At 47.8% G+C, this 21,815-nt stretch overlaps 1 protein-coding gene and 1 non-coding gene across 2 annotated transcripts; one reads left to right on the top strand and one right to left on the bottom strand.

Moving 5' to 3' along the window:
- Positions 1-5,005: 5,005 nt before the first annotated feature.
- LOC100304296 (uncharacterized) lies at positions 5,006-16,791 on the top strand. Its single transcript, NM_001361280.1, has 4 exons — positions 5,006-5,325; positions 14,528-14,644; positions 14,730-15,164; positions 15,260-16,791. Exons 1-4 carry the CDS (start codon positions 5,050-5,052, stop codon positions 16,427-16,429), a joined length of 1,998 nt encoding a protein of 665 aa, NP_001348209.1. The 5' UTR covers positions 5,006-5,049; the 3' UTR covers positions 16,430-16,791.
- A 2,051-nt stretch (positions 16,792-18,842) lies between these two features.
- On the bottom strand, positions 18,843-18,915 carry TRNAK-UUU (transfer RNA lysine (anticodon UUU)). Its single transcript has one exon. It is a non-coding gene; the product is annotated as a tRNA-Lys (tRNA).
- Positions 18,916-21,815: the final 2,900 nt, after the last annotated feature.

The raw sequence follows: 21,815 nt of genomic DNA, 5'->3' as shown, positions 1-21,815 counted from the left end.
CAAAATTGACAGACAATATACTAGCATCCAATATTTGCTCTATTTCAGGACCTAAACTCCTAAAAGCATTTTGCAAATAGAATGACCATGATGCATAGCTAGAGCCATCAAAATTAGGAAGTTCCAGAGTTACCTCCTCCTGCGACATCGCCATCTTCAGACGGCTAAGGCCACAATGGAGAGCCTAGCTCTGATAGCAATTGAAAGTTCCCTTTTCCCAGGAACATGATCTAGATGTCGCCTAGAGGGGGTGAATAGGAAAATAAAATTTAACTCAAAACTTAGAACTTTTCTTACTCTACTTGTAGAGGTGGATGCAGCAGAATCATAGTAGAGTAGTCGTAGTGGAAATAAAGTTCATGTCTCAAAAATATTCTGCACTTCAAAGACAACTTATGCCACAAATAATATTGAAGTGCAAGTAGAGAAGTAATCAAGACAAAGAGACAGAACACATCATAGAGCGGAGCACACAGACATAGGGATTTATCACGTGGTTCGACCAAGCCCGAAATGCTTGCCTAGTCCATGTTGGAGTTAGCCACACCTTGGCTTGGAGTATCTGCTCCGTCCTTCATTTGCTTAGATCTATCAATCAGACAGACAGAGCCTTCCACTATGTTGATGTTGGTTACAACGATGTCATGGATATTTACAGTCTTCTCGACAGCACTCCGACAGAGTAACGGTACGCTCAAGATCTTGCTTTAGCTCTTAGCAGGAGTCTCTCTAATGGCTTATAACTTTGGCACTACAAAAACTAGAGAGATACACAAGAGAGAGAGAGATAGAATTGATCACATAATGTCTATGTTTGTTGGTTACTCTTACTCACTTGTTGGAGGCGCCTAGGGGTCCCTTTTATAGTCCTAAGGGGCATAGAAGCCATTGGAGTCCTCATTTAGAAGCTCCAAAACTGCCTGTTCGTGGGTGCTCCGGACTATCCGGTGTGCCACCGGACAACGCACAATAACGGTCGCCTGCAGATCTGATTGACAGTTTCCTTCTTTTAAAGGGCTAGCCATTGGTGCATCAGACATGTTACTATTCACTATCCTGTGCACCAGACAAGTTACTATTAACTATCATGTGTGCACTGAATATGTTACTATTCACTGTCCTATGAGCCAGCCAACATCACACTAAGTGCTTTTTAATCAATTCTTTCTCCATTTGACTTCAACTTTTGGGTGTATTTCCCTGAGACTTAGACAAACACATTTAGAGTATAATCCAATTGACTTAGTCCCAGAAAGTTACCTCTTCCCCATTCTTCTCCCAATTTTCTATTTCTCCTCAAATAGAGCTCAGAATGGAACTTTCTATACAAAAAGAGTTACAGAGCAAATCAATGTACCAAACATGTTGTAAAAGGTGTATGCAACATAGTTGAACACCCAAACCTTACATACTTAACCTTTTTCATCGTTTTACCAATTTTGGCCTGTTTGAGGTTGATGTTGGACTCTAAACCATCAAGACAACTTGACTTAATCTAGATTGACATATATGAGTTCTAATACCCTACAAAAGTCACATAGAACATATCCACAGGAACTACCCAAACTAAAGGTCAAAGTGAACTTAGCTCTTTTGGGCTGCTTCCAGGTTCTGACTTTGACACTACTCCTCCTTCTAGTGACCTTGTTCACTTCTTAAGATTCATCTTGAGCCTTGTGACTTACACCACATAACCATAGTATTACCTCATTGATTATAAGTCACGTTCATAAGTCATGATCCTCGATGCACCATCTCTCTTCTCAACTCGATCAACCTTGACTTTGCAAGTCTTCTTCTTCACCCCTAGCTTTGGGTTCCTCGGCATATTTGACCTTGTCCCATGCACTCGGTACCTCAAAGCTCTTCTTTCCTCCATCCTTGGCTTGATCAGTTGTCTCCGAGTTACGCACACCGAGTCTCACTTAAGCAATGTCCATCTTACTTGTGACGTCCATGTTATCCATAAACATTCTAGTCTTTGGACCATCACACTTGTTCACTTGTGTTGAACCCTATAAGATTTGCACTAAGCACCTGTTCAACACTTAGCACACCTGTTAGTCCTTTAATTGGGTTATCATCCAAATTACCAAAACCCACAAGAGAGCTTTCTGTTGGTCCCTCTCCTCTGTAAGAGAGGGGTGACCGACCATTTGAAGTAAGAGTGCACCTTGATGATGTGTTGCCCAAGTGGTGTAGCTTCTAGTCTCTACTCACATATGAATGCTAGAGACCACATTCAAGCATGTGAGAGTGATACCTAGTGCATTGCAATGAACAGTTGTACAAGTGGCACTAGTTGGTCGAGTTGCAAGCCAGTGACACTTATTACTCCTAGAGGTTGCCACCTCCTAGACACCTTAGAAGTTGTGGCTCCATGGAATCCCATGTGAAGTTGTGCATGGCTCTGGAGAAGGCTTTGTAAGGGATAACATGCTCACCTTTCAAGAGAAGAGCAACACTAGTAGAGGTAGGTGTGTAGAGCGCCCAATAGTTTGTGTTAGATCAAGCGCTAGAGCCTAGGTGTGAGCACTTCACATGGGAGAATGTGACTTGCTGGTCAACACTATCAAGAGGATCGACGGTAGTCTTAAGCTTGCCTTAATGAAGAGTAGGTGATTAGAAAATCACTGAAGTTCAAGAGAAAGATCATCGTACCAAAAGCCATCCTTCCATTGGTGTACAGACTCCCTAACATTAGCTTGTTTATATTTGAGCTAATGATTAGTATTGTTCTTATGACTAGTTTACTTGTGTAGTAAAATAGTTGCTATCTTATACTTGTAAGTTTGTGTAACTTAATAAATTTATCTAACTTATGTAGTTAAGCTATTTACCTCACTAGTTTTAGCTTATGTAGCCTTGCTAGTTGAGTAATGTTAATGTGCTTAAGCTTTGCATCTTTTATTCACCAGTACATGTAGGAGCTCTCAGATTGATTGAATACTATTTGTATATATTCGTACAAGTTCATCAAAAAGATTTGTTTTGGTGAGCTCTATCTAGATCATCACTTTAGTTGTTTAACTAAGATCTTTATAGGATACCAATAATATATGTTGAGGTATAACCTTAGCTAGATCGATAAGTTTAATTTTGCCGTGTCTAAAATTATAGAAATGCCTATTCATCCCTCTCTTTCTACAGTTTCAAAGTTCATAGATCTAATTGACAAGTTTAGACACCATCAATGCATTTAACTTAAAAATCAACATGACTAGTGCATGGGCGTTCACGGTTGGTTTTCATCCAGACGCCAATGAGGACCACCACTGCAAACATCAATGATATACTAATGAAACATGCCAGATTACTATTGGAAACATGTACAATATCATGAAGAAAGATACATCATTGCAATACCAGCAAACACATGAAATACACAACTAAAACATCTACAAAAACATGAAACTTGTATAACATATAGTTGCAACGATACAATATGTTTATTACTTGGATGTGGTGGTGTGCGATGCCTTACTGGTGCAGCAGTGACAACACACGAAGCTCATCCACGCGGCAACGTGCGCCGCTCATCCACACAACAACACAAAGATCGTTAGTGCAAAGCTCACCGGTGCCACATAGGTCTAGCATGAACAAACAATAGTTCACCCAATGTGGCGTGACACAACGACAGTGGGTCGACGTGCGGTGCGCAGAGCTCAGGGAGAGGGTGTTCGAACACATTGTAAAAATATCTTTAAATAATTCTAAAAAAATTTCTTAACTGGTTTGAATTTTTATTTAGAGATCTATCTGAACAGAAAACCACGTTCTATATCTTTTCACTTAAAACAAAATTTCCCTTTGTTTTCAATAATATAATAAAAATAGAGGATGTCGGCAGAATAGAACAAAGAGCAACAACCAAAATCTAAGCACAGTTTTCACCTTTACATAGCTTTTCATTCATCTTTCTACGCCATGCTCAGCAGAGTATGTATATGATCGTATAAAACACTTTTGATATAACTGCTTTAAGAAGGCTGTTAGCTTGATAAGACTATCTCCAGTAGACTCTCTGTCTTACCTTAGAACATCTTCAACAATAAACTCTAAACTAGAGTCCTAAAATTTGAAATAGAATCGTATTTAGTGTTTAAGGCCTCAAAAGAACTTTTTACTCCAACAGTTAGGCTTTAAATAATGCTATTTATAAAATAAATTATGTTATTAGAAAATAAATGGTTGAAGCTCAAGAGAAAACGAGAATATGACTCCAGTATATAAGGTACTATATTTAGAACCCGAGAGATTGAGCTCTATAATCGTTTGATGGAATTTTATAAAATAGGATCACAGTTAAAAAGTGTGTTTTATGGTTCTTAGCCATATTTAAAATAGTATCCAGTTTAGAGCAACTCCAAGATATTAAATATATAGTTTTATAAAGGTAAATTTAGCTAATATTAGAAGAAAAACGTATCCAATAGACTCTGTAAATGAATCTTCAAATTTAGTGACTCTCTATTTTTGAATAGGCTGCTTCACTCTCCCTTCAATTTATAGGTTTATCGAGTCTCTTGGATTAACCTACAATTTTTCTGTTAAATCGGTTTTAAAGAGTAGCTAAATCAGTAAATTTGACTAAGTTAATCTTTCAGAGTTGCTCTGAGAATCTCTCTTTGAGATGCTTTTATATTTTAAACTTTACTCTATAAATAATATGGTCCACATTATAACTAATTTTTTTTGCATGCAATTGACAGGCCGGTCGCGGTTAGTGGTCGCCGGTGGCTTCGGACCTTCGGTAGGCGTTGGGCGCCGGCCGATGCACCCGCACCGCATCCGTAGGATACGAGCGGCGACCCGGACCGGACGGACGCGAAAATCAGCTGCCGTGGAGGTGCGGGCAACTCCAACGACGCGATCCGGCCCGCCCGCGACGCTGACACGACCGCGGGACCCACCCAATACGACGCCACTACCCCGCTTTTCTCGCACCTATTTACCGCCCCTGCCACTGTCTCCTTTCCCTCTGACTAGTCACCTGTTGGCAGGGTCCGGTTCACGCCGCGGCGGCTCGACTGGACTCCCCTCGTCATGGCCGGCGTCAGCGGCCGCGGGGCCGCGGAGAGGGTGGCCGCCGCCGTGGAGGCGGTGGGATCCGGTGGCTGGGAGTTCCGAAACGCGTACAGGCGCCAGCTGCTCGCGCTGTCGCGGCGGATCCGGCTCCTTGGCCCCTTTGTCGAGGAGCTCCGGGAGGTACCCTGTGTACCCGCGGTGGAACCGGAGCGGGCGCTGGCGGTGCTCGCCGACGCGCTGGAGGAGGCGCTCGACCTGCTCCAGCTCGGCCGCGACGGGAGCAGGATATTCCTGGTACGCGCTTACTTGTTGCTCTCGCCTTCTCTAGTTCCTCATCTATGCTGGATTCCAGATGCTTGGCTGCCTGTGCGACCTTTTAGTATTATTTTTAAGATAAAAAACTGCGCTCTTAAGCTTCACTCACTTTGTATCAAGTGTGCAGATATTTGAATGAAAATCCTGATTTTAAGCTTCCTGTCCTTCCTATTCCATGCTACCGTAGCAGCTATCGTTATTTTACCTGGCGTATACTTTGCTATGGATCCTATTTCAATGAAAAAAATATATCGTTGAGGTTTTAGCTTTAGGTGCGTTCCATTTCAGTATCCAAGATATTCCCCCTTAATCCCTTAATCCCCTCCAATCCCCTCCAATCCCTGATCCTTGGTCACCAAATCAGCCCTTAAGCTTATATGCCAGAGGCCGACTCTGCCCTGTGGACCCACGCACACGTACGAAATACCAACACAAAAAAAAACGTATATGCCACCTTGCTCGAGCCCCGTCCGCTGGATCCGTCCCTGCTTGTACACTTGTTGACACAGTACTGGCTGTGACATATGATCATTCCTTGCTTTTGCGGCCTAGTTTGCTAGGCTTAGCAGACATTTTTTTATTTTATCAGCTTGGTCTTATGGTCAAAGTTTTGATCTTTTGTTGGTGAGCAATTTGTATTGTTTGGCTTTGGTTAGTTCATTAAGAATTTGGGATTAAGTGACAAACTTATCGTCAAGGTTATTAAAGCGATAAAATGTTGAGGCGCTCATGAGAACTTTTTGACTTTAAAACGTTTAAGCGAGCTTTAAAACGTCTTTTTAAACAACATGGACAAAATTGAATATAACTTAATTTCATGTAACAATATAACATGTCCACAACCACACTACCACAAATCCACAATTACATAAGTTCAAGTGCTCAACTAATAGCAACTAGCAAAGCGACAACCACAAATAAAGTGGAATGAAATGTGCAGTAGTCCACAATCACAAACATAGCACAAAAGCAACTAAAGTGGAATGTAATGTCCACAACCACAGACGCATTAGCATCACTACTGTTTGCCGTTTTTAGTCCGCAAATAACCAAAACCAGAGGAGAATGTGAGCAGGGAAGGGGAGGAGGATGAGAGCAGGGATAGGGACAGCTAACAGAGGCAGAGCAGGGAGGCGACTGAGCTAGGACCGGCGAGCTGACCGAGCGAGAGCAGAGAGTGCAACACAGGGAGGCAGCGGCGGCGCCGAGCTTGAGCAGGGAGCGAGCGCGGCCGCAACGCAGGGAGGCAGCGGCGGCGCCGAGCGCGAGCAGGGACCAAGGAGCAACGAGCACGGCCGCGGGGGAGAGGGAGCGTGGCACGAGTAGGGAGCAACGCAGGGAGGAGGCGAGGGAGGCGGCAAGCTCAGGTAAGGTTCTTACCGGCTGACGGCAAAGCCCAGTGATGCCGAACGAACGCGCAGCACGAGTCCGTCACGGCTGCCCCCTTTTTTAGGTTAGGAGAACTGTGATGGGCTGGAAATCTGAAAAAGCGACAAAACGTGGCCTTTTTACGGCCCAGAGCGTTTTAACGCTAAAAACTGGCGCTTTAATAACCATGCTTATCGTCCTGAAATGTTTGACCTTTTTGCTATCTCGAGGTGAACATATCAAAGAATTCTAGGGGAGGTCTTGCTTTCTTGTTTCTGTGGCGTACACGCGTAAAGCGTGAACTGATTCCTCCTGTGGTTTGGGTCAAATTTGGTGGTAGTTGGCTTGCTGAAATCTAGAAACGTTACCTTAAATCATTCATTGCATGATTCATCTATCATTACTAATTTCTTTCACCAATGAATGTAGTTACCCAAGTGGAAAACATGGGCTCACTCTTGTTAAATTAGGAAATCTGGGACTGGTTGCTGGTCATTTTTTTAGAGTATATTAGGCAACTCCTGATATGGTTGGTTTAGGATTGATTTGATTGATTGTAATCCTGGGATAACCTTCCTTATCTCTAGGATAACCTTCCTCATCTCTAGGATAGGCTTCTTGCCCTCCAAGTTATGTAGTCCTATATATTCTCCCTAGAGGCTCAATGCAATACGTCCCACCATCCCACACATTATACGCAATATCTCCTTCCTACACATATTATCGTATCCTATTTTAAGTGTATAGTATAGGGTTTTAGTGATAGTAGTCATACTCCTGAATTAAATCTAGGATCTTTTACTTTTAGGATTTAAAAATTTGTTGGGTTCATTTGATTATTTTCCTAGCAAAGAATTTGAACCATTTATTCCATCTTATCTATCAATCTTATCAGTTCGTATGATCGAGGCTAGTCAGAAGATCACCGATCCAAATGATTCCTAAAAGGGCATTAAAGCGGAGAACAGTAGCGGAGGGTTCACATATCGTAAATGGGTGTTAGATATAAGGGGAGGCTTGTCTGTACCAGTTTTAGTGGAGTATCTGCATCTCTGGAACTTGGTTGATGGGGTAGATCTTCAGCCTGACATTGCTGGTCATGGTTCTTACTGTAGCAAATCAACATATGATGCATTTTTACTGGCTCTATCATTTTTGGCCCTTGGCGACGTGTCTGGAAGACCTGGGCCCCCTTAAGATGCAAATTCTTTGTATGGTTGGCCATCAAAAACAGGGTTTGGACAACTGATAGACTAGCAAAAAGAGGCCTTCCCCATCCAGTTGCTTGGCCTCTGTGTGATCAAGCCGAGGAGTCCATCCAGCATATTCTTGTCTCTTTCGTGTTTGCCCGACAAATATGGACGTTAATCCTCCACAATTTGGGCCTCCTAGCCATTGCCCCTCAGCCTGGATGCACACAGTTTTCAAACTGGTGGCGCCAAAGTATCAAAAGTGTTGAGAAGAGTCTAAGAAAAGGACTTAACTCCCTGATCATTTTGGTTGCTTGGGAGATTTGGAAGCACCGAAATGCTTGTGTCTTTGAGGGTGTTGTCCCCTGCGCCGAACAAGTTATGCGTGCTGTGATTGAGGAGTGTAGTGCTTGGTGCTTGGCTGGTGTACGTAGACCTCCTCCTTTAAGTCGTCGTTAAGAAACGTCGATTTGACGTCCATGTGATGAACGTGCCAGCCCTCCTGGGCTGCTAGCGCAAGGAGTCGCACGGATTCCATCCGTGCCACGGGGCGTAAGTATCGTCAAAGTTGATCCCCTCCTGCTGCAAGAAACCGCATGCCACCAAGTGAGCCTTGTGCTTGACGATGGCGCCGGCTTCATCCCTCTTCAGTTTGAACATCCACTTAAGGGTGATCGCGTGATGACCATGAGGGAGATCAGCGAGCTCCCAAGTGCGGTTCGTCTCAACCACGTCCATCTCCGACTGCATCGCGGCACGCCAAGCTGCGTGTTTCTCGGCCTCCGCGAAAGACCAAGGATTGCCATCGTCACATGCAAGATGCAACTCCCCGCCAGAATGCGAGACGCTAGGCCCGGCACCGACGGGTCGATGAGAAGGCCCTCCACCGTACGATACCGCAACGGCTCGTCGTCGTAGCACGTGTTGATGCGCTTCTCGTTGTGGGAAAGCGGGGTCACGAGCACCACCGGGTCGTGCTCGACACGAGCTGGCGCTGGAGAGGACGTTCCTGGAGAGGGTATCGTCGGTGCTGTAGTACGTGGTGATGAAGAGCTCACTGTAGCCGGAGTCGTGGTTGGATTGCGTGGTGGCGAAGTGCTCGTTGTAGCCGGAGCAGGAGAGCGTGGCGCTAGAGTCGGTGGAGACATGGGGGCTGGGGTAGGCCTGCTCGGAGAAGAGTTGCCTACTCCCCCAGCTCCCTCAAAGTGGACGTACGCGCTGGTGAAGTCGTTGTACATCGGAGTCGTGTCGTCGTCCATCGCCTTGTCCCAGGCCCATCCTCGCTTTTCGTCGAACACTACGTCGTGCGCCATGCACACACGCTGTGTTCCTAGGTCAAGGATGCGGTAGGCCTTCGAGCCCTCCGCGTAGTCAATGAACACCCCTGGGTGCTCCTGTCGTCGAGCTTGCCGATGTGGCCAAGCTCCTTGGTGAACGCGAGGCAGTAGAAGACCCGTAGGTGAGAGGCCGCCGACTTGCGCTCATGCCAAGCCTCATACAGTGTCATCCCGTTGAGTGCCTTGGTGGGCGAGCGGTTGAGGATGTAGACCGTTGTCACCACCGCCTCTCCCCAGAAGATAGCCGGCATTCCCCTCTGCTTGAGGAGAGCCCGAGCCATCCCCACAACCGTCTGGTTGCGCCGCTCGACGACGCCGTTCTGTTGCGGGCTGTACGACACGGAGTAGTGGCGCTGAACGCCCTCATCCGCGCAGTACGACGCGAACTCAGCCGCCGTTGTCGATGTGCACCACGCACGCGCAGCTTGCGGCTGTACTTCGCCTCCGCAGCGATCTGCACACGCTTGATGGCGTTCATAGCCTCTCCCTTGCTGCCAAGGACCATCACCCACATGTAGCAGGAGAGGTCATCGACGAGCAACAAGAAGTAGCGTCATCCTCCTGGTGTGGCTGGTGTGACCAGGCCACACAAGTCCCCATGCACGAGCTCGAGCCTCTCCTTGGCTCGAAAACTCGATTGCTGGGGAAAGGGGAGTCGTCTCTGCTTTGTCAACACGCAGACACCGCAGAACTGCTCCACATGGTCAAGGCACGACAGGCCTCGTACCATCTCCTTGGCACTGAGCCGCTTCAGGGTCTTGAAGTTAAGGTGGCCGAAGCGCTCGTGCCACTGCCATGCCCCGTCGTCCCGACGAGCAGCAAGACAGCAAGGTTGTGCCACCTTCACGTTGAGGATGTAAAGCCGATTTGGACTCCTGCGTACCTTGGCAAGAAGGCGACGAGAGGGGTCCTAGATCCTCATGACTCCGTGCTCGACCTCCACGCGTGAACCGTTCTCATCCAGCTGTCCCAAGCTGATGATAGAGTTCCTCAATGCGGGGATGTAGTAGACTCTGGTGAGCAACCTATGCTCACTAGACGCGACGGTGAAGACGATTGAGCCGACGCCCTTGATCTCTACGCCGGAGGCGTTCCCAAACTTGACGGAGCCTCAGACACTAGAGTCGAGCTCGGTGAAGAACTCCCGTCGGCCGGTCATGTGATGAGTGGCGCCGGTGTTGAGGCACCATCCTTCGATCATGTCTTTTCTGGAGCCGTTGCCGAGAAAAGCGCGTGCTTTCGACTCATTAAGGTGGAGGAGTGCCGCTCGAGATAGCTCGATACTTGCGTGTGCTAGGAGCAGAGCTTCCGCCTCCGCCTCCGCCTATGCAACGTTGGCCTGGCCGCGTCGTGGTTGTTGACAGTCACTGACCCAGTGGCCAAGCTTGCCACAGTTATGACGCCCGCCGTCTCGTGCCGGCTTCTTGTTGCCGATGGCATCGCCTTGGGCGCCTCCGCGGGCACCACCCTCAGCTTGTCCTCGCGCCTCGGCCTGGGTGCCTCCGCGCGCCTTGCGTGGCTTGCCGTGTTTGCGGCCACGTGTCAAGGAGGACTCCCCCTTCTTGTCACCCTGGCAGGCCTCCCACTGCTCCCGAGTGAGGTGTAGCTTCCCGCCGATGGTGATAGGCTCAGAGAGGGCTTGTGGTTCGTCGCCGTCGAGGACCTATAACTTCTTCGATCGTCATCGTGGAGAGGTCTAGCAGAGACTCGATTGAGCGAGCGATCTGCTTATACTTTTCGGGGATGCAACAGAAGAGCTTCTCAACAGCTCTCTCCTCATCGTAGGTGTCGTCACCGAACTGCACCATCTTCTGCAACAGAGTGTTGAGGCGGAGAGCAAAGTCATCGACATCCTCACCTGGCTTGAAGGCCAGGTTCTCCCACTCCTTGTGAAGTGCCTGCAATGTGGTCTTGCGGGCACGGTCGCTGCCGATGCGGGTCGTAGCGATGGCGTCCCAGGCCTCCTTGGCAGTCCGCTTCTGGGAGAACGAAAACTGCATCTCGGGTGGGACTGCAGCAAAGAGGGCATCCAACGCTCGTCGATCCTCGTAGTAGTCGACGTCGCCGTACCGAACCGCTTCCCACATGTGGCGAACCTGGAGCCGTACCCTCATCACTGCGGCCCACTCGACGTAGTTGGTCTTGGTGAGGGTAGGTCACCCACCGCCAAAGTTTTGCTAGGCGCTAGGCGGAATCTAGGCGATGACCCTTAGCCTAGGGACTAGTCCAGCCTAGGCGATGCTAGGCGTTTTTCTAGGCGTTTTGCCAACTTATATAATATATACATTTATAGATAAAAAATAGGGAAGGACCTGTAGACATACCTTAGGTCCTTTGTCCTTGCAGATTACAAACTGAATATGTATGGATTATGGGAATAACAGAGGAGAGAAACAAGATTGGGAGGAGAGAAAGCAGGAGCCGCAGGCCTTGAGAAACAATCAACAAATTACAGGAGAGAACAGAGAAGCTGGACAGGAGCAACAGTTAACAAATTACAAGATTAGGAGGAGAGGAGGATTTACCACGTACAGGAGAGAAGCAAGCAGGGGTCAATCTTGTTCTCTAGCGCGCGTCCTTTTTCTTCTCTGCGCGCTTCCTTTTCTTCTTTGCGTGCTTTTCTTCTCTGCGCGCTTCCTGTTCTCTACGCGCTTTTTTCTTCTCTGCGCGCGCCAGGCTATCCTCCCGCGCGCGCCAAGATATTCTCCCGCGCGCTTTTTTTCTTCTGCGCGCGCGCGACGTTTTCCCGCCCGCCTTTTTTCCCACGCGCGCCTAGCTCGCCTACGCCGCCGCCTTGGCTCCTGGGTGCGCGGAATCGCCGCTCGGCGCCGCCTAGGCGCTCCCAACGCCTAGCAGCCCGCCTACCCCCCTAGTCCAGGCGGGAGGCCGTGGCCTAGCGACTAGGCGCGCCTAGGCGCGTCGTAGGCGTGGATTTTCAAAACCCTGCCCACCGCTAGGACCGATGTCCCTGACAACGGCCTAGACCCTGCGGTGACCATGGTACCGATCCGGGGAGGGAGAGCCGCGCCGCCTATAGAGGCCGCGATCTCCATCGAACTGGCCACCGCTTCCAGGAGCACCACCGGCGCCCATTGTGCCGCCTGCTCTTGCGCTGCCTCCCTTGCCAGCCTGAGCCGCCGTCGCCGGAAACAGAGCTGTCGGCGCTATTGCCGCACAGAGCCTCGAGCTCTGCCACCGCCGCACGGGCAGCATCCGCCGCCTCCGCTGCTTCTACTTTCGCTCTTGCTATTGCCAGTTCCGCCGCCGCCGCCAGCCGTGCTGCCCTCACCGCTGTCGCTGCAGCCGCCGTTGCTGCTCGCTCGCGTTCTTGTGCTGCGGCGACCTCGACCTCTTGCTGGCGCTGTGCACTCGAAGTGATAGAGCGTAGAGACATGGTGTGCTAGCAAGGGGTCGCTGTATGTGGAAGTGGCTGTCTCAGACGAGAGGCTGCTCGTCCGAGCAGGAGAGGAAGGAACACTTGGAGCTCTTGCTGCCGACTGAGTATGGGGAGAGGCGCGAGAAGGAGATGAACAGGAGATGTTTAGGCTGCAGAATAACTTGGCTCCGATACCAATTGTAAGCAACGAGACTCTTACTCTCTTCGAGAGGATGACACTACGAGTTGGGGTAATTTTCGTTTATTTCTCACATATTACTCAAATGTCATACCCGTCTAAGGGGTTGGGATACATATTTATAGTCCAAGGGGCTACAACATATGCTTCTTAGAGATGCGAATATGTGTCCTACAAACTGCACTAACCACTACACAAAGATGTTGTCCTCTAGTCAAAAGAACTGAAACAACGCACTGTTGTCTTCTACCCAACCTGCTGTCCTTAAAGCAGTCAAAACTGCGGTAACGAAAGGTGCTGTCCTGCCTGTTGTTGTGCTGCCCTGCCTGCTGTCCTACGCCTCCATAAAAGGAGATGCTGTCCTAAAGCAAAGACAAAAAAAGGACTGCTGCTGTCTACTGCAGCAAGGACCAACGACAGATGGTGTTGTTCTTCCCATAAACCACGAGACTTATTCCAACAGCGGCGGCTGGACTAGACAGGTCGGCGGCGGCGACTGGGGGAAGGTGTTGGGAGAGAAAACTAATCCTAGCTCTATACCATGTGGGGAACCCTAACCCTGGAATAGGGTTGGGAGTTGTATTAAACTATTAATAGACTTGAGGTAACTGGGCTAGGTCCATTACAAAGGGAAAGGGGTGAGAGGGTAATTACATGGGGAGAACCCCAAATCCTAACGGGTATTCTAACATGGAGCTTGAATTTTCTTTTTCCAAATTTAAAACTTATGATGTCATCCTACTGGAAACACATGAATCGCTAACTCGTTTAAAGAGAATCAAATCTAACTCTAAACAACATCGGCATCAGAGGGTGATGAGTTGTTGTCCATCTTGACGACATGGCAGAATCATTGGTGGCAGTTTGAGCTTTGCTGAATGGATCAGGCACAGGCGGTGGGCCGTGGCGCTTCCTGCTAGGCTGCTATGTTAGGGATCTTCGTCCTGGTGGCAGCACTGAGGAGGCTTCCTTCTCCAGGGCCCAGGCTGCAGCACGAGAAAGCTCCCTCCAGGCGGCAGCGTGGAACAGGAGAGAATAAGATGAGGCACGAGACATTGAGAAAAAGATGGTATTAGCTGGCGCGTGTGTCTTATTCTGGTATAGCCTATACTAAAACCTAACGGGCCGAAAATAAGGGCCCAATCTGTAAAGGCCTGCTCAAAATCTTTACTACATCATGAGCCGATTAGATTCCACCCAGGTGGCCTTATTGGACCAACTAATCCCAATTAGAATTGGCTGATCAGATATTTGATCGGCCTGACCGCCACGAGCTGTCTAATCGACGCCCAGTTAACGTTAAGTCTGATTAATCAACCGATCAGATAACATTGGTATGGTGTAAAATATGGACTACCTTCCTAGTTCTGTGCTGCACCATTGCTTTTAAAATACTTTAACATATAGTAGGATGAGAATTACAGTGGAAGATAGCCAGAGGTATAATCCATTTATTTTATTTGCTTTTTGAACTGCAGAGTTCCTGTATTGTTTATTGTACAACTTTAAATATTTATGTTCTTGACATTTTATTTACAATATCTGTTTCCTCATTGATCTTGTAAATAACCTGTGAGGCTGTGACATATGTATAGTTCATTTTCTCATAAGCATACTTTTTTCGAACATAACTTAATCTTCTTTTGGTGCCTCCAAAGTTCCAATAAGTTGGTTAAATTACCTTCTGCATACTTTTGGTGTGTGATTGTAGGTCCTTGATAGGGATAAAGTAATGAAGAAGTTTCATGAATCAATTGTTCAGCTGGAGCAAGCTTTGTGTGATTTTTCATATGATAAATTGGACATATCTGATGAAGTTAGAGAGCAGGTAATGTGAACAACTAAAAAGTATCATTTGTGGTTGTTGTCAAGCTCTTAAATCCAGTAGATGCTTAGCCGAAATCACTCTGCAGGTTGAGTTAGTGCATGTACAGCTCAAAAGAGCCAAAGAACGGGTTGACATGCCTGATGATGAGTTCTACAATGAATTACTTTCACTGTATAACAAGAGCCACGACCCAAGTGCTGAATTGGATATCCTTGGAAGATTGTCAGAAAAGCTGCACCTGACGACCATCACCGATCTCACACAAGAATCGCTTGCTTTGCATGAGATGGTGGCATCCGGTGGCGGTAATGATCCTGGAGAACACATTGAAAAAATGTCGATGCTACTGAAGAAGATCAAGGACTTTGTGCAAACTCAGAACCCTGAAATGGGCCCGCCGATGACTACCAAGCTAATGGATCCCAATGGGGAGCCAAGACCCAGAAACATCCCTGATGAGTTCCGGTGTCCAATTTCTCTTGAGCTGATGAAAGACCCCGTTATTGTTGCTACTGGCCAGGTGCATACATCTGATTCTATTTTCCGTGCTCAAGTACAAGCGAACTTCAATTCATAATATAAGATCTTTTTTTTTGGTTTGTGTTTTTTTTCCAGACATATGAGCGGGCATTCATCGAGAAATGGCTAGCTTCTGGGCACCAGACTTGTCCAAATACTCAACAGAGGATGCCAAACACAACACTGACACCAAACTATGTTCTTAGAAGCCTTATTGCACAGTGGTGCGAGGCCAACGGGATCGATCCACCGAAGCGCTCGACGCAGCCTGACAAACCTACATCTTCGTGCTCTTCGAGCGAACGTGCTAACATCGACGCTCTTCTCTCCAAGTTATGCTCCGCAGATCCTGAGGAACAGAGATCAGCTGCTGCGGAGCTCCGGCTCCTGGCAAAGCGGAATGCAAACAATCGTATCTGCATTGCCGAGGCTGGTGCCATTCCCTTACTATTGAGTCTCCTGTCGTCATCTAATCTGCAGACCCAGGAACATGCTGTGACTGCACTTCTGAACCTCTCTATACACGAAGATAACAAGACGAGCATCATATCATCCGGTGCCGTCCCGGGCATAGTTCATGTCTTGAAGAATGGAAGCATGGAGGCACGGGAGAATGCCGCAGCCACCCTTTTCAGCCTGTCTGTGGTCGATGAATACAAGGTAACAATCGGAGGAACAGGAGCCATCCCCGCTCTTGTAGTTTTGCTGAGTGAGGGCAGCCAACGCGGGAAGAAGGATGCAGCAGCCGCCCTGTTCAACCTGTGTATCTACCAGGGGAACAAGGGCCGTGCCATACGAGCTGGCCTGGTGCCACTCATCATGGGGCTCGTGACGAACCCCACCGGAGCTCTGTTGGACGAGGCCATGGCGATACTCTCGATACTGTCCAGTCACCCCGAGGGCAAGGCCGCGATTGGGGCGGCCGAGCCCGTCCCCGTGCTTGTGGAGATGATCGGAAGCGGGTCGCCGAGGAACAGAGAGAATGCTGCGGCTGTGATGCTGCATCTGTCCGTGCAGTCCGTGCATCTAGCCCGGGCGCAGGAGTGCGGCATCATGGTCCCGCTACGGGACCTGGCCCTGAATGGCACGGAGAGGGGGAGGAGAAAGGCGGTGCAGCTCCTTGAGCGAATGAGCAGATTCCTGGTTCGGCAACAAGAGGGTATCAGCTCCCATGAGCAGATGTTGGACGAGCTCGAACGTCAACTTGATGCCTTCGGACCTGGTGTTACAGAGGCCGATATCCTTGAACAATCGGGACTTCTTTAACCCACGGTTGCATGATGATGATGAATCTATCTTCGCCATAATACTATCAAAAGAGGTCTTCTTTTGGGGATAGTACTACCAAAAAAGTTCATGCTGAACCAGAGTTCTTTCATGGCGACGTTCTATCGGTACTGATGCTGATCTGTCCGTCCGGTTTGGCTTCTTCCATGCTTGTGTGCTGAAGCTCCCATCGCTCCATCAGTTTCTGGGAACGTAAGGTAGCACAGAATGATGAGATGTGTACAGTCTACTATGTATGCTGCTCCAGACGTCATATAGCTATGTACATTTTTTTTCACTATGGTACTATAAAAAATGAGGAGTTTTAGCGGCGGACTTGATCAGTAATACTTATTTCGTGCATGCGTACTTGTTGGCGTTAGTTCCAGATTCCAGAATTTTTTTTGGGGACACGTATGCATTTGGGATTCCAACATTGGTAGTGCGTGGTATTGGAATCTAGTATGGCAGTGCTAGTTGCAACCAGAATGCTATTCATGCCTCTGAAATGCAGCAAGTGCACACGTTCATGTCGATTTCTTTTCTTTTTTACCCAAGGAGAAACATTTCATCTCTGCTTTTGAGAAAGCAATTATCATGGAAGATGGAACAGTTTCGTATCGAATTCACGCGAAATGTTTCCAAGAAGAGCACGTATACACGTTTGGCAGCTCTGGTGAAGGAAGCAAGAAGACTGCGTCTGTTGGCAGATCTGGTGAAGGAAGCAAGAAGACCGTCGTCTACAAGTGCTGATGGGCCACGTCGTTCGAATAGGCCGAGGAAGAGCAATGCAAACATGTATGGGCTGGCGTGGGTGAATGTGATAGAAGGTCCATGTAATGTCTATTCCTTAGACTTTGTTCTTTTAATTTCATGTGGATTGAAGTGTATTGAAATAAATTGCAATGAATTTCAACTTCTATGGATTTAAATTGACTCAATACCGTCCAATCCATCAAGCCCTAAGTGTGCTGTTAACAAGTGGTATCAGTGTTCATTTCTACGCTGGATCCGCTGGTTGGTCATCTTCACTTCACGCGATTCCGCTGCTGGCAGGCCCTCATGAATCCAAATATTCAAATCATCCTGGACGAGATCACGCGACGTTTCTCGGAGCATGACGCCAAGTGGGATTGCCGGGTCTCGGAGCAGGATGCTCGCTGGGAGGCGACATTCGTGGAGTTCTCTTCCGCACAGGACGGTCGCGTCCGTGCGCTGGAACAGGCCACAAGCATGTTCGATGATTGGCGCATGAGAATCAAAGGTATGGTTAATGATCTGCGCCTGGAGGTCGGCAAGATCTCGAAGAATTGGGAACGTGCGGTCCGAATTTTTTTTTGCATTTTGACCCTTCCTCGGAAAAAAAATCACGTTTAGACCCTAGAAAATTTTAATGTTATTTTTGGACCCTTTTCTTGGCGCCATAGGCTATGGCGCCGAGGTAACACAGCTCGGCGCCATAGGCTATGGCGCCGAGATACGTGTTGCGCTGGCATAACCCGGACGTCGTGACGCCGACGCTCGGCGCCAAGATCTATGGCGCCGAGCTCTGTTCTATAACCACAAAGCACATCTAGCTTAGTCGGTAGAGAGCAAGACTTTTAACCTTGTGGTCATGGGTTCAAGCCCCATGATGGGTGATTAATTAATATTTTTTGTCTTTGTCACCGATTTGTTTTTGTTGTCTAGATTTTTCGTTTATGTTGCTGATTTGTCCGTCCAGATTTATTTCTCATCCAAATTTTTTATTTTTGTGACTGATTTCTTCATATCCAACAGCAACCATGGGATTTCTTCAGGTCCAGCAGCACAGTCAGTTGAAAAAACCAGCAATACTGGCGAGATGGCACACAACATATGTGATTTCTTCATGTTCATCCCAAAGAACAGCATTTCTGAAACAATTATAAGCTGCTCCTAGACACAGTACAAAACTATTTAAAACTTGGCAACTTGCTGCGGTGTCACATGTAAAAGAAGGGTTGTCCAGGAAGGAAAATATAGGTTGGCAATGACAAGAGTCTGCTGCTCCAACAACTCCCTGCTTCTATGGACCTCCGTGGGAGCCTTACTTTGTACTTGGCTTCACGTCGACATGGATGAAGGCTTGGAATAAAGATAATGGAACTTGGCCGATGAGGAGTGATTCTAGGTGGTTGTACCAGTTCATGAAGACACGGTTAATCTATCTGTTTGTACATAATAATAAAAACTATGATTTTCACATTGTTTCATTGTACTCATGTATTCCCTCCGTTTTAAATTAGTATTCATTTTAGCACTTAACAAATCAGTCACAAAAACAAAAAATTTGGATGAGAAATAAATCTGGACGGACAAATCAGCGACATAAACGAAAAATCTAGACAACAAAAAAATAAATTAGTGACAAAGACAAAAAATATTAATTAATCACCCATCGTGGGGCTCGAACCCATGACCACAAGGTTAAAAGCCTTGCACTCTACCAACTAAGCTAGATGTGCTTTGTGGTCATAGAACAGAGCTCGGCGCCAAGATCTATGGCGCCGAGCTCGGTGCCACGTCAGCGCCACGATGTCTGGGTTGTGTCAGCGCAGCACGTACCTCGGCGCCATAGCCTATGGCGCCGAGCTGTGTTACCTCGGCGCCATAGGCTATGGCGCCGAAAAAAGGGTCTAAAAATGACATTAAAATTTTCTAGGGTCTAAACGTGATTTTTTTTCCGAGGAAGGGTCAAAATGCAAAAAATTCGGACGTGCGGTGGTGGATAAGCCGACGTCGATCCATGCCTGGTATCCTCGCGCCTTCTCCTCTGACTGACTAGCGCTCATCTGTCGGATTAACAGCCGAATCTCCCAATGGGCATCGCATTGCTGCTTCACACCGGGAGGATGGATTTAGGTCGGTCACCACCCTTCTTCAACCCTGGGTCAAGGGTACGTACATGTCCTAGTCTCAAAATGTTGTTGGTGCTGTGTCGTATTCTCGTTTTCCTAGATTCTCACATCTGCATGAAGAGTCCGTGTTGTTGGGTAGTTCTAGTAGCGTGGTTCGGGGTCATTTGCCTAAGTTAAATTTTCCCATGTTCGATGGGGAGAACCCAAAGCTGTGGATCCGTCGTACTCAGAACTATTTTGATATGTATTCAGTCGAGTCCAATTTATGGGTCTATGTGTCTTCCATGCATTTTGTGGGGGCAGCAGCTCGTTGGTGGTCTTCTTTGAGAGAACAATTCCAGTGTTCTAGTTGGCCTATGGTATGTCAGCCACTATTGGTTGTTGGGAATAGTTCCACATTGTGTGGTGAGGGTGAGAAAGCATGATTTATATGGTTGAGTGTGCAACCCCTATCAGGCTAGCTTTTTGGGGAAGTGTTGGCCCAAGAGACCTAAAGCCCGCTGCTATACGTGCGGGCGCGTGTGTCGCGGCCCGACAACCTGGGTGGGCGCGCCGTGTGTGCGGGCGGCCCCGACGGACACGCCATGTGTCGGCGGTCCGGTTCCAACAATTGGTATCAGAGCCAGGTTGACCCAGTGCATTCTCAGACAAATCTCGGCTCACAATGTGTGAGGCGGAGATTGTTGGGAATAGTTCCACATTGTGTGGTGAGGGTGAGAAAGCATGGTTTATATGGTTGAGGGTGCAACCCCTATCAGGCTAGCTTTTTGGGGGAGTGTTGGCCCAAAAGACCTAAAGCCCGCTGCTATACGTGCGGACGCGTGTGTCGCGGCCCGACAACCTGGGTGGGCGCGCCGTGTGTGCGGGCGGCCCCGACGGACACGCCATGTGTCGGCGGTCCGGTTCCAACATTGGAGCATTTTGGCAAGGATGAACATGCAGTTTTTATTCATTAGTTGTTCAGTATTAATCAAAACACTTCAGTAGCTGACTACGTGGAGAGGTTTTTAGTTCTGATGGACAATTGGTGGCCTATGGCCGTTTGATGGATCCACTCTATTTTGTTCATCGCTTCGTAGATGGATTGCGTTCTAATATTTTGGCCTTGTTGGCTTGTTGCAGGAGGAGGTTCATTGGCCGGCATTTACCATATCGAGTAAGCTGTCTGGGAAGGGAGCCTTACGGTTGTCGTTACCACCGCAGGTTGATCAGCTCGGATGTAAGGTGAAAGATGGCGAGCGTGTGGATCAACCTCGACCCTGGGTGTTCGATGAAAAATTGGTCGCGCTTCGTGCGTATCGCCGGGCTAAGGGTTTGTGTCAACGCTGTGCCGAAAAATGGTCTCGCGATCTCCAGTGTCCTCCTACAGTGCAGTTGCATGCCTTGTAGGAAGTCTGGGATTTGTATCAGTTGTAACAGGATGAGTTGTCGGCTATTTCTGATACTTAATCTCCGAGGGAGGACCACTTCTGTATGGCTGTTTCAGTGGCTGTATTTACAGGAGATAATGCTGCTCAGACTATGAAATTTAAAGGCATGATTCAAGGTTTGGAGGTGTTGATTTTAGTGGATTCTGGGAGCTCACATTCCTTCTTGTGTCCTCAGATTGCTTTGTTTCTAGATGGGGTCACTACAATACCTTGTCTAGTGGTGGTGCAAGTGGCCAATGCTGGGCGCATTCAGTGTTCTCGGCAGTTATTGGGAGGAACTTGGTTAGTCCAACATTGTATGTTCATGGTAGACTTTCAAGTCTTGGATATCGCTGCATATGACTTGATTATGGGTATGGATTGGTTGGCTCTGCACAACCCAATGAAGGTCCATGGGATACAGAAGTGGATGTTAATTTTGTATAAGAATTCTTTAGTTTTTCCTCCAGGATCTGTGGTTGAAGTTACTATGGGTGAGTTACAAAGGCCTTCATTTGCTGACCAGAACCGATGGTGGCTTTGCTGTCTGAATTTGCTACGGTATTTGAACCACCATCAGGGCTGCCTCCCTCGAGAGACTATGTCCATGCTATTCCATTAGTGAATGGGGCTTCTCATGTGCATGTTTGTTCTTATCGATACCCGCCTGCTATTAAAGATGGCATTGAGCACTAGATTTTTGTAATGCTGTAGTCGGGCATTATTCAGCCGAGTACTAGCCATTCGCTTCGTCAGTGATGTTGGTTAAGAAAAAAGGATGATTCACGGCAATTTTGTGTTGACTTTCGACATATGAATGCGATCACAGTTAAGTCTGTTTTCTAGTGCCCGTGATTGAGGAATCGTTGGATGAGCTTGGCCAAGCGACTCGGTTTACTATTCTTGATCTGACTGTAGGGTATCATCGGATTCTCCTTCGTCCTTGTTGGGGCGAATGCCTAACTTGACCTCGATCCACGACGCAAAGGCTCGACACATCGTTTTTCAACTAATGACGCTTACACAAGACCATGGGCGGATTGGAGCCTTCGCTGGATAGCAACTTAGACGAAGCCACCGACTTAGGTAGATGGCAAC

The sequence above is a fragment of the Zea mays genome, chromosome 1, assembly GCF_902167145.1.
Source record: "Zea mays cultivar B73 chromosome 1, Zm-B73-REFERENCE-NAM-5.0, whole genome shotgun sequence".
NCBI lineage: Eukaryota > Viridiplantae > Streptophyta > Magnoliopsida > Poales > Poaceae > Zea > Zea mays.
This window is presented reverse-complemented; position numbering and strand designations above follow the sequence as displayed.